Source organism: Hyperoodon ampullatus (assembly GCF_949752795.1).
Source record: "Hyperoodon ampullatus genome assembly, chromosome: 8".
NCBI lineage: Eukaryota > Metazoa > Chordata > Mammalia > Artiodactyla > Ziphiidae > Hyperoodon > Hyperoodon ampullatus.
The window spans coordinates 31,935,315-31,947,385 of NC_136921.1; the positions used below are offsets into that span (position 1 = coordinate 31,935,315).

Sequence of the window (12,071 nt, forward strand, 5' to 3'; positions counted from 1 at the left end):
CATATCTGGAATAAGTGAGGTCAGGAATGAGCCAGAAATTAGGAATGAAGGGAAGGTTTTTTGCATACACTGCTTGCTAATTACAGAGAAGCTTAAAGTGCAATCTTTTTCTATTAACATCTTTATCGGAGTATAATTGCTTTACAATGTTGTGTTAGTTTCTGCTGTATACTGAAGTGAATCAGCTATCTGTATACATATATCTCCATATCCCCTCCCTCTTGCGTCTTCATCCCACCCTCCCTATCCCACCCATCTAGGTGCTCACAAAGCACCGAACTGATCTTCCTCTGCTGTGTGGCTGCTTCCCACTAGCTACCTATTTTACATTTGGTAGTGTATATATGTCCATGACTCTCTCACTTCGTCCCAGCTTACCCTTCTCCCTCCCTGTGTCCTTAAGTCCATTCTCTACGTCTGGGTCCTGCCCCTAGGTTCATCAGAATCTTTTTTTTTAGATTCCATATATGTGTTAGCACACAGTATTTATTTTCTCTTTCTGACTTACTTCACTCTGTACGACAGACTCTAGGTCCATCCACCTCATTAGAAATAACTCAGTTTCGTTTCTTTTTATGGCTGAGTAATATTCCATTGTATATATGTACCACATCTTCTTTATCCATTCATCTGTTGATGGACACTTAGGTGGCTTCCATGTCCTGGCTATTGTAAATAGAGCTGCAATGAACACTGTGGTACATGATCCTTTTTGAATTATGGTTTTCTCAGGGTATATGCCCAGTAGTGGGATTGCTGGGTCATATGGTAGTTCTATTTTTAGTTTTTTAAGGAACCTCCATACTGTTCTCCATAGTGGCTGTATCAATTGACATTCCCACCAACAGTGCAAGAGGGTTCCCTTTTCTCCACACCCTCTCCAGAATTTATTGTTTGTAGATGTTTTGATGATGGTCATTCTGACCAGTGTGAGGTGAGACCTCATTGTAGTTTTGATTTGCATTTCTCTAATGATTGGCAATGTTGAGCATCCTTTCATGTGTTTCTTGACAATCTGTATATCTTCTTTGGAGAAATGTCTATTCAGGTCTTCTGCCCATTTTTGGATTGGGTTGTTTCTTTTTTTGATATTGAGCTGCATGAGCTGCTTGTATATTTTGGAGATTAATCCTTTGTCAGTTGCTTCATTTGCAAATATTTTCTCCCATTCTGAGGGTTGCCTTTTCATCTTGTTCATGGTTTCCTTTGCTGTGCAAAAGCTTTTAAATTTCATTAGGTCCCATTTGTTTATTTTTGTTTTTATTTCCATTTCCCTAGGAGGTGGGTCAAAAAGGATCTTGTGATTTATGTCATAGAGTGTTCTATGTTTTCCTCTAAGAGTTTTATAGTGTCTGGCCTTACATTTAGGTCTTTAATCCATTTTGAGTTTACTTTTGTGTATGGTGTTAGACAGTGTTCTAATTCCATTCTTTTACATGTAGCTGTCCACTTTTCCCAGCACCACTTATTGAAGTGGCTGTCTTTTCTCCATTGTATATTTTTGCCTCTCATATCAAAGATAAGGTGATCATATGTGCATGGATTTATTTCTGGGCTTTCTCACCTGTTCCATTGATCTTTATTTCTGTTTTTGTGCCAGTACCATACTGTCTTGATTACTGCAGCTTTGTAATTGCCTCAAGATTGCTCTGGCTATTTGGGGTCTTCTGTGTTTCCATACAAAGTGTGAAAATTTTTGTTCTAGTTCTGTGGAAAATGACATTGGTAGTTTGATATGGATGCACTGAATCTGTAGATTGCTCTGGGTAGTATAGTCATTTTCACAATGTTGACTCTTCCAATCCAAGAACATGGTATACCTCTCCAGCTGTTTGTATCATCTTTAATTTCTTTCATCAGTGTCTTACAGTCTTCTGCATACAGGTCTTTTGTCTCCTTAGGTAGGCTATTCCTAGATATTTTATTCTTTTTGTTACAATGGTAAATGGGAGTGTTTCCTTAATTTCTCTTTCAAATTTTTCATCGTTAGTGTATAGGAAAGGAAGAGTTTTCTGTGCATTAATTTTTTATCCTGCTACTTTACCAAATTCACTGATTAGCTCTAGTAGTTTTCTGGTAGCATCTTTAGGATTCTCTATGTATAGTACCATGTCATCTGCAAACAGTGACAGCTTTATTTCTTCTTTTCCAATTTGGATTCCTTTTATTTCTTTTTCTTCTCTGATTGCTGTGGCTAAAACTTCGAAAACTATGTTCAATGATGGTGGTGAGAGTGGGCAACATTGCTTGTCTTGGTCCTGATCTTAGAAGAAATGGCTTCAGTTTTTCACCATTGAGAATGATGCTGGCTGTGTGTTTGTCATATACGGCCTTTATTATGTTGAGCTAGGTCCCCTCTATGCCCACTTTCTGGAGTTTTTATCATAAATGGGTGTTGAACTTTTTGGAAAGCTTTTTCTGCATCTATTGAGATGATCATATGGTTTTTCTCCTGCAATTTCTTAATATGGTGTATCACATTGATTGATTTGCATATATTGAAGAATCCTTGCATTCCTGGGATAAACCCCACTTGATCATGGTGTATGATCCTTTTAAAGGGCTGTTGGATTCTGTTTGCTAGTATTATGTTGAGGATTTTTGCATCTATGTTCATCAGTGATATTCGCCTGTAGTTTTCTTCTTTTGTGACATCTTTGTCTGGTTTTGGAATCGGGGAGATGGTGGCCTTGCAGAATGAGTTTGGGAGTGTTCTTCCCTCTGCTACATCTTGGAAGAGTTTGAGAAGGATAGGTGCTAGCTCTTCTCTAAATGTTTGATAGAATTCGCCTGTGAAGCCATATGGTCCTGAGATTTTGTTTGTTGGAAGATTTTTAATCACAGTTTCAATTTCAGTGCTTGTGATTGGTCTATTCATATTTTCTATTTCTTCCTGGTTCAGTCTTGGAAGGTTGTGCTTTTCTAAGAATTTGTCCATTTCTTCCAGGTTGTCCATTTTATTGGCATAGAGTTGCTTGTAGTAATCTCTCATAATCCTTTGTATTTCTGCAGTGTCAGTTGTTACTTCTTTTTCATTTCTAATTCTATTGATTTGTCTTCTCCCTTTTTTCTTGATGAGTCTGGCTAATGGTTTATCGATTTTGTTTATTTTCTGAAAGAACCAGCTTTTAGTTTTATTGATCTTTGCTATTGTTTCCTTCATCATTTATTTCTGATCTGATCTTTATGATTTCTTTCCTTCTGCTAACTTTGGGGGTTTATTTGTTCTTCTTTTTCTAATTGCTTTAGGTGTAAGGTTAGGTTGTTTATTTGAGATGTTTCTTGTTTCTTGAGATAGGATTGTATTGCTATAAACTTCCCTCTTGGAATATTTTTGCTGTATCCCATAGGTTTTGGGTCATCGTGTTTTCACTGTCATTTGTTCCTAGGTATTTTTTGATTTCCTCTTTGATTTCTTCAGTGATCTCTTCTTTATTTAGTAGTGTATTGTTTAGCCTCCATGTGTTTGTATTTTTTACAGTTTTTTCCCTGTAATTGATATCTAGTCTCATAGCATTGTTGTCAGAGAAGATACTTGATACCATTTCAATTTTCTAAAATTTACCAAGGCTTGATTTGTGACCCAAGATATGATCTATCCTGGAGAATACTTTACCAGCACTTGAGAAGAAAGTGTATTCTGTTGTTTTTGGATGGATGTCCTATAAATATCAGTTAAGTCCATCTTGTCTAATGTGTCATTTAAAGCTTTTGTTTCCTTATTTATTTTCATTTTGGATGATCTGTCCATTGGTGAAAGTGGGGTGTTAAAGTGCCCTATTATTATTGTGTTACTGTCAATTTCCCCTTGTATGGCTGTTAGCATTTGCCTTATGTATTGAGGTGCTCCTATGCTGGGTGCAAAAATATTTACAATGGTTATATATTCTTCTTGGATTGATCCCTTGATCATTATTCAGGGTCCTTCTTTGTCTCCTGTAATGGTCTTTAAAGTCTATTTTGTCTGATATGAGAATTGCTACTCCAGCTTTCTTTTGATTTCCATTTGCATGGAATACCCTTTTCCATCCCTTCACTTTCAGTCTGTATGTGTCCCTAGGTCTGAAGTGGGTCTCTTGTAGACAGCATATATACGGGTCTTGTTTTTTGTAACCATTCAGCCAGTCTATGTGTTTTGGTTGGAGCATTTAATCCATTTATATTTAAGGTAATTGTAGATATGTATGTTCCTATTACCATTTTCTTAATTGTTTTGGGCTTGATTTGGTAGGTCCTTTCCTTCTCTTGTGTTTCCTGCCTAGAGAAGTTCCTTTAGCATTTGCTGTAAAGCTGGTTTGGTGGTGCAGAATTCTCTTAACTTTTCCTTGTCTGTAAAGGTATTAATTTCTCTGACGAATCTGAATGAGATTCTTGCTGGGTAGAGTAGCCTTGGTTGTAGGTTTTTCCCTTTCATCACTTCTAAATATGTCCTGCCACACCCTTCTGGCTTGCAGAGTTTTTGCTGAAAGATCAGCTGTTAACGTTATGGGGATTCCCTTGTGTGTTATTTGTTGCTTTTCCCTTGCTGCTTTTAATATTTTTTCTTTGTATTTAATTTTTGATAGTTTGATTAATATGTGTCTTGGCATGTTTCTCCTTGGATTTATCCTGTATGGAACTCTCTGTGCTTCCTGGACTTGACTATTTCCTTCCCCATGTTAGGGTAGTTTTCAACTATAATGTCTTCAAATATTTTCTTAGACCTTTTCTTTTTCTCTTCTTCTTCTGGGACCCCTATAATTCGAATGTTGGTGTGTTCAATGTTGTCCCAGAGGTGTCTGAGACTGTCCTCAATTCTTTTCATTCGTTTTTCTTTATTTCACTCTGCAGTAGTTATTTTCACTATTTTATCTTGCAGGTCACTTAGCCTTCTTCTGCCTCAGTTTTTCTGCTATTGATTCCTTCTAGAGAACTTTTAATTTCATTTATTGTGTTGTTCATCATTGTTTGTTTGCTCTTTAGTTCTTCTAGCTCCTTATTAAACATTTCTTGTATTTTCTCCATTCTATTTCCAAGGTTTTGGATCATCTTTACTATCGTTACTCTGAATTCATTTTTCAGGTAGACAGCCTATTTCCTCTTTAATTGTTTGGTCTGCTGGGTTTTTACCTTGCTCCTTCATCTGCTGCATATTACTCTGTCTTCCATTTTGTTCAACGTACTGTTTTTGGGGTCTCCTTTTCACAGGCTGCAGGTTTATAGTTCCTGTTATTTTTGGTGTCTGCACCCACTGGGTGAGGTTGGTTCAGTTGCTTGTGTAGGCTTCCTGGTGGAGGGGACTGGTGCCTGTGTTCTGGTGGGTGGGGCTGGAGTTTTTGTGTTTTGGTGGGCAGAGCTGCATCCAGTGGTGTGTTTTGAGGTGTCTGTGAGCTTGGTATGATTTTAGGCAGTCTCTCTGCTAATGGGTGGGGTTGTGTTCCTGTCTTGCTAGTTGTTTGGCATGGGGCATCGAGCACTGGAGTTTGCTGGCTGCTGGGTGGAGCTGGGTCTTAGCATTGAGAGGGAGATCTCTAGCCAATTGGTATTACATGGGGCCAGGAGGTCTCTGGTGGTCCAATGTCCTTAACTCGGCTCTCCCACCTCAGAGGCTCAGGCCTAACATCAGGCCAGAGCACCAAGACCCTGTCAGCCGCACAGCAGTCCTCAGAAGAAGCACTTGTCACCCTTGTGGATGAATGGGAGTGCACACCAAGCGGTAATCTTATTTTAAAAAAAGAAACATCCAATAGAAACCTCTTGCTTCATTGTCTTCTTAAGATCAAAGTACATTGAGTAGTACTTCATAAGAGATACATAGAAGACTATTGTAAGATAGTCTTACAATATATTGTAAGACTATTATAAGATATATTGTAAGACTATTTGGAGAACTGCCTCTAAATATTATTTTTCTTTAAATATAAATGCTTGTGTTAATAATGGGTGAGCAGTTAATACTTATGCCTATGATTTATGAAGCACTGTGTTTTATCCATTCAGTCATTCACTCCACAAATATGCTGCTATTATGTTCCAAGATATGTGCTTGGTGTCGGAAATCCTTGGAGGATCCATAGTCTGTTCGGGAGAATGACAAATAGTTACAATATAGTATGAGTGATAATGATAATTGCAATAGCCATTAATGTTTATCCACCCTTTCATTTAGTATTGTGCTTGTGTAACTGCCCATTTTCCATAGGAAAAAAAGAATATTTTAAAGAGTTTTAATAAATAGTCCACAGTTACAAAGGTAGTGTTCAAACTCAGGACTTCAATAAATCCAGAAGTTTGGAATTTATCCAGGGACTTCACTGGTGGCACAGTGGTTAAGAATCCACCTGCCAGTGTAGGAGACACGTGTTCAAGTCCTGGTCCAGGAAGATACCACATGCCATGGAGCAACTAAGCCCGTGTGCCACAACTACTGAGTCTGTGCTCTAGAGCCCACGAGCCACAACTACTGAGCCCGTGTGCCACAACTACTGAAGTCTGCGTGCCTAGAGCCCATGCTCTGCAACAAGACAAGCCAGCACAATGAGAAGCCCACGCACTGCAACCGAGAGCAGCCCCTGCTCGCCGCAACTAGAGAAAGCCCGCACGCAGCAACAAAGACCCAACGCAGCCAAAAAATTTTAAAAATAAATAAATTTTAAAAAAGAATAAAAATTTTATCCAGTAGTGATATGTGGGATCAATGAGAATAAGGAGAGATTGACACTTAAGAGCAGAGTTTGTAGGTTATTACAATAGACTGACAGAGAGTAACAAAGGCTTGAACAATAGCTAGGGGAATTAAAACATCACAACAGGTTGAAGACATTTTGAGATGGACTCTGCAGTAATTTACTTAGCTTCTATGCCATCTGCATGGAAGTGAGTCCAAGGTCCTATGCTTGGGCCAAGCTCTGTGGGGTATCAGATTATCATTGCCTTAGGAGAAAACTGATGATGTAACTCAGCTGTAAGTGGCTTCCTAGTTTCCTTCCATTCTTTCTTCCTCATCCCATACCAGCTAGAACCAACGTCCTGTCCTAGAATTTTAATCTCTAAGCTTCCTGCCACTCTGCCCACCTCCACTCCCCGCCCCAGCTTTGCATTCCATACTGTTAATATCCTCATCTTCCCCCCATCTGAGAGTCTGCAAGCAATGGAGTTCACATTCACTCTACTTTCTGATCTTGGCCTCAAACTAATTTCAGATGATTTTTCCTACACTGGTGCTCACCACATCAAGTTTCTTAGCCCTGATTATGCATCATGAAATAAAACACCAAGGAATCAGTGAAGGTGCACACAACAGGTAACACTGGAGTCAAAGGATTTGGAGACAAGAGTGGTGAATGTAGATTGGGTCTCTAGAAGTTAACCACTCTGGATTGCAACTCCTTAGCCTGCTAAAGGTGATAAGAAAACTCATGCAAAAAGTCCCTTGTGATAATCAAATTACACAGATACTCATATGTGTTTTCATTAAAGAATATTATTTTTTTAAAGTCTTATAGTCCATTTCTCTGAATTCCTTCTATATGGAGAAAGCTGAGCTAATTTGTTCATGCAGCCATAAACCAAACAATTGTTAACTCTATAACAACATAATACTTAGTCAAGATGTTAGCAAACTTTTCAAAAAGCTAACATTAAAAAAAAATGAAATTAAAGGCAAACAGCGTAAGAGTATTACATTCATTATGCCTACCTCCCAAAACAATCTTATCAAGCTTCTAAAAAGACAGTGCCCTGGAGATTTTCTGTACCAAAGTTTAAATATTGTGCAGCTCATTAATCAAAGAAACACAATCTAAATAAAGAGTAACTATGTCATATGGCCATCAATTAGGAAAATCCACACAGTAAAGCATCATGATAAAAGGTGAACACACATTTTTTTTTTAAGCTAATTCCATGTAACATGCTTGGCACCTATTAATAACTGGACTGAATGAAAGGAGTATGTTGACTGAATGAATGAATGACCATCAGTCTCAAAAGCATCATCTTTCAGGGCTAAAGCCAACAATCTATTAAACATGAAATTACTTATGCAAATTCTGAAGCAACTTTAAAAATGATGATGATGATAATAATAAAGATGATGATGATGTTGATGTTAGTGGAAGCAGCAGGACTTACTCTGACTCAGGCACTGTTCAAAGTACTTTACACATGATAACTAATTTTGTCTTCATACTAACCCTCTGAAGAAGGTTTTAATATTATTTCCATTTTACAGACCAGAAACTAAGGCAAAGATTGATGAGCAACTTGCCTAACCTCCTAGAAGTAATAAGCCGCAGAACTGGGATTTGAACCCAGGCAGTAGCTAGGGATGAACTGGAAATTAGCACAGAGCAAAGCAAGTGCCCGTAAACATGACAGCAACTAACTTTGTATAATAAGTTACTTACATTAAAAACATGAAAAATCCAGGTTGATAGGCTGGATTCATTTTATACACATAGAGGAAAATATTGCAAGATGGTTAAAACACAAGGCACAGTAATATTCAAGGAGCTGACATCAAAGAAAAACACTGCACCACGACGAACGCTGAAATGTTCACTTTAAATTGTTGTTCAAAGAGAAGAAAAAAGCAATTAAGAAATCCAGGTTGCAGAAGAGTTGGAAGCATTGAGGCTCATTTGTATATATGTTTGTCAGGAAGTTCTCATATTATATTTAAAAAATGAGAGAAAAAAGTAATTTAGCAATTAATTTTAGAATTAGGTTTCACTCAAGTATTCTACTTATCTTGATGTTTCCTATAAAATAAAAACTATAATCTAAAAAAACCCAAACATTAAATTGAAATAAAATATTCTTATTCACATAAATAGAATATACCTCAATGCATCCATTGTTTTCGGTGATGTCAGGAGTTCTGTCTGCACGCCATTCATAACTTCATCTTCTAAGTCCTGTGTGGAATTCTGTAGTGAAACAAACACATAAGCATGTGGATGTTATGCACACAGAATTGAAGATTTGAATACAAATTCTCAACAGGAGAGAGTAAATGGTTTTACTCTGGATATATACAGTGTGCTCCAATTTCTTTGAAGACTGGAAACAGGTGTTAATCTTTTCAGTGCTTTCAATGTTCTTTTCTCTTCCGTTTGGTTTCTGAAATACTCAAACGGGCCATTTACACAAGGCAGTATGTTAAGAGCTTTGGAATACATCATTTAGCTTCCTGCTACTCAACCATAAGCTTTTGGGACTGAGTGTTTTAAATCAGAAAGGAAAAGGGGTACCAAAGGGAAGGTACCATTGACAGGTAGTGATGTATTAGCTTTAATGTACTGTACTTGCTTGCATCTCCCTGGTGACACTAAAAATATAAAGAAAGCAAAATTCATGAAAAAAAAGTTGCCTGTCAAGGTCACTTCTATCAAAAGCGTGACAGGATTAGTGCAGGAAAAGAAATCTGGAGTTCTTACTTTGCCTTAAGACTTTAATTCTGAGGATGATCTTCAGCACAGAGAAACTAAAATTAACCACTTAACTTCTAAAATGGTAAACACTCTTCTACTGCAGAGAGGTAAGAGCGCGAGAGAGGTCCTGCACTCCAGGATGGTGGCAAAGTTGAACTAGGTGTTACATAGAGGAGAGATGGATTCTAGAAAGCCAGCCCGCTTGAGATTCTCAGTTAGTAAGACATTAGTTCTCTGTTAGGCTTTGGAACTGAACTATTTTTTATTTTTTAAACATCTTTATTGGAATATAATTGCTTTACATTGGTGTGTTAGTTTCTGCTTTATAACAAAGTGAATCAGCTATACATATACATATATCCCCATATCCCCTCCCTCTTGCGTCTCCCTCCCACCCTCCCTATCCCACCCCCTCTAGGTGGTCACAAAGCACCGAGCTGATCTCCCTGTGCAATGTGGCTGCTTCCCACTAGCTATCTGTTTTACATTTGGTAGTGTATATATGTCCATGGCATTCTCTCACTTCGTCCCAACTTACCCTTCCCCCTCCCCATGTGGAATGAACTTTAACAGAGTAATTCTGCAGACACATCACTCTTCAGAAGCAGAGTCACAGATAGCGCTCATTACAAACTCAGGTTTCACTGAAACAAACTACATGGAGCATTCATGGATCTAAATGTACCATTTCAACCAAAAAATACAATAGATGAGCTAAAAGGCTGGACATAAAGGAATTAGGTTAATATTTTGAAGAAAACAAGACAGGGAGGCACAACTTAAGCAGTGTGTCATTGTGAACTGATTAAAAAAATGTATTTCATTTTTAGATTGAAGAGCAACATTTCACCTAGGGGTTGGTAGTTTGGGGAAGCACTTGATCTATACTAGATTCAAAAAATTTATTCACTTTTTCGTCTTCATGAGGATAAAGGAAGAAAAAAAATCCAAAAAGTTAAAGGATGCTTTTTAGTTTAAGGTACTAAATCTTAAAAGATGAATGTCTTTGAAATATTTAAAACATTCACCTTATTATGAAGGGCTTGATGTATGCTTACATTGAAAAGTCACAGGGTTGGGCAGGTTACAAAAATACTTGGAGACAATTTAACAAAATATACATACTTGTGACTATTGCACATGACAGAACATTTGATGACTGCATTTATGTCAAAATCAAAATCATTGACTTTCTCATCTCTCTCTCTCAAAAGAGGGAAGTCCATGAAGGGTGAGGCTGTATCTAGTCCTCTCTACATTAAGCACACAACACACAGAATTGATTTAGTGAATGTTAATGAACAAATAAGCTGAATGGCATTCTATTAGCTTCCTAATACTCTGCAATAAATTCAAAATTAAATGGCTAAAAAACATTGTCTCCCATAGTTCCTGTGAGAGATTTAGAAGTGGCTTGGCTGGGCAGCTGTGGGGTAGAATCTCTCATAAGGTTGCAGTCAAGGTGTCAGCAGGGCTGCAGCTGCAATCATCTAAAGGCTTGACTGGAGCTTTAAGATCCACTACTTTTTCTCTTATAAAAGCTTCATTAAGATATGCTTTACATAACATTAAATTCACCCTTTGAAAAAGTACAGTTCAGTCCCTTTTCACTTATTCACAGAGTTTTGCAACCATCACCACTATGTAATTTTAGAACAATTTCAAAACCCCACAAAGAAACCCCATACTCATTAGCCAGCACTCCCCATGTTTTCTGCTTCCCACAGCCCATGGCAATCATTTACTTTCTGTCGCTAAGGATCTTTTTAAATAAAATTTATTTATTTGTTTTTTTGTTTATGGCTGGGTTGGTTCTTCGTTGCTGCACGCAGGCTTCCTCCAGTTTCTCTTCGTTGTGGTGCGCGGGCTTCTCACTGAAGTGGCTTCTCTTGTTGCGGTGCATGGGCTCTAAGCTCAGTAGTTGTGGCTTGCGGGCTCTAGAGCGCAGGCTCAGTAACTGTGGCGTGAGGGCTTAGTTGCTCTGTGGCATGTAGGATCTTCCTGGACCAGGGCTCAAACACAGTCCCTGCATTGGCAGGTGGATTCTTAATCACTGCACCACCAGGGAAGCCCTGTCGATAAGTATTTACCTATTCTGAACATTTTATATAAACAGAATCATAAGATATGTGGCTTCTATCACTTAACATGATGTTCTTAAGACCCTCCCGTGCTGTGGCATGTATCAGTATTTCATTCCACTTTTTTGGTCAAATAATATTCCACTGTATGGATGTACCACATTCTGTTTACCCATGCATCACTCTATGGGCATTTGGGTTGTTTCCACTTTTGCTTATGAATTATGCTGCCACGAATATTTGAAATAGTGTTCAATTGTGAAATAATGCTAAGAATGAGAAATTCTTGCATGGACAGATGTTTTTCATTTCTCTCAGGTATACACCTAGGAGTGGAATTGTTGGGTCATATCGTAACTCTATGTTTAACATTTTGAGGGACTGCTATAGTATTTCCAAAACATCTGCACAATTTTGCATTCCTATCAGTAATATATGGGGGTTCCAATTTCTCAAAATCCTCACCAACACTTGTTATTTCCTTTTTTAAAAAAAATTTAGCCATCATAGCGGGTGTAAAGTGGTTTTTGTTTTGCATATACCTAACGAGTAATGATTTGCATTTCCCTAATGATTA

The 12,071-nt window shown here is 37.9% G+C and overlaps 1 protein-coding gene across 4 annotated transcripts in view; it reads right to left on the minus strand.

Moving 5' to 3' along the window:
- PARD3B (par-3 family cell polarity regulator beta) overlaps window positions 1–12,071 on the minus strand; it is a gene marked incomplete at its 3' end in the record, with an annotated part of 1,052,967 nt that overhangs the window by 515,119 nt on the left and 525,777 nt on the right. For all 4 annotated transcript variants that reach the window (XM_079710158.1, XM_079710159.1, XM_079710156.1 and 1 more), the window contains exon 5: window positions 8,824–8,909. In XM_079710158.1, the coding sequence (XP_079566284.1) occupies window positions 8,824–8,909 (86 nt within the window). The remainder of the gene's footprint in view (window positions 1–8,823; window positions 8,910–12,071) is intronic.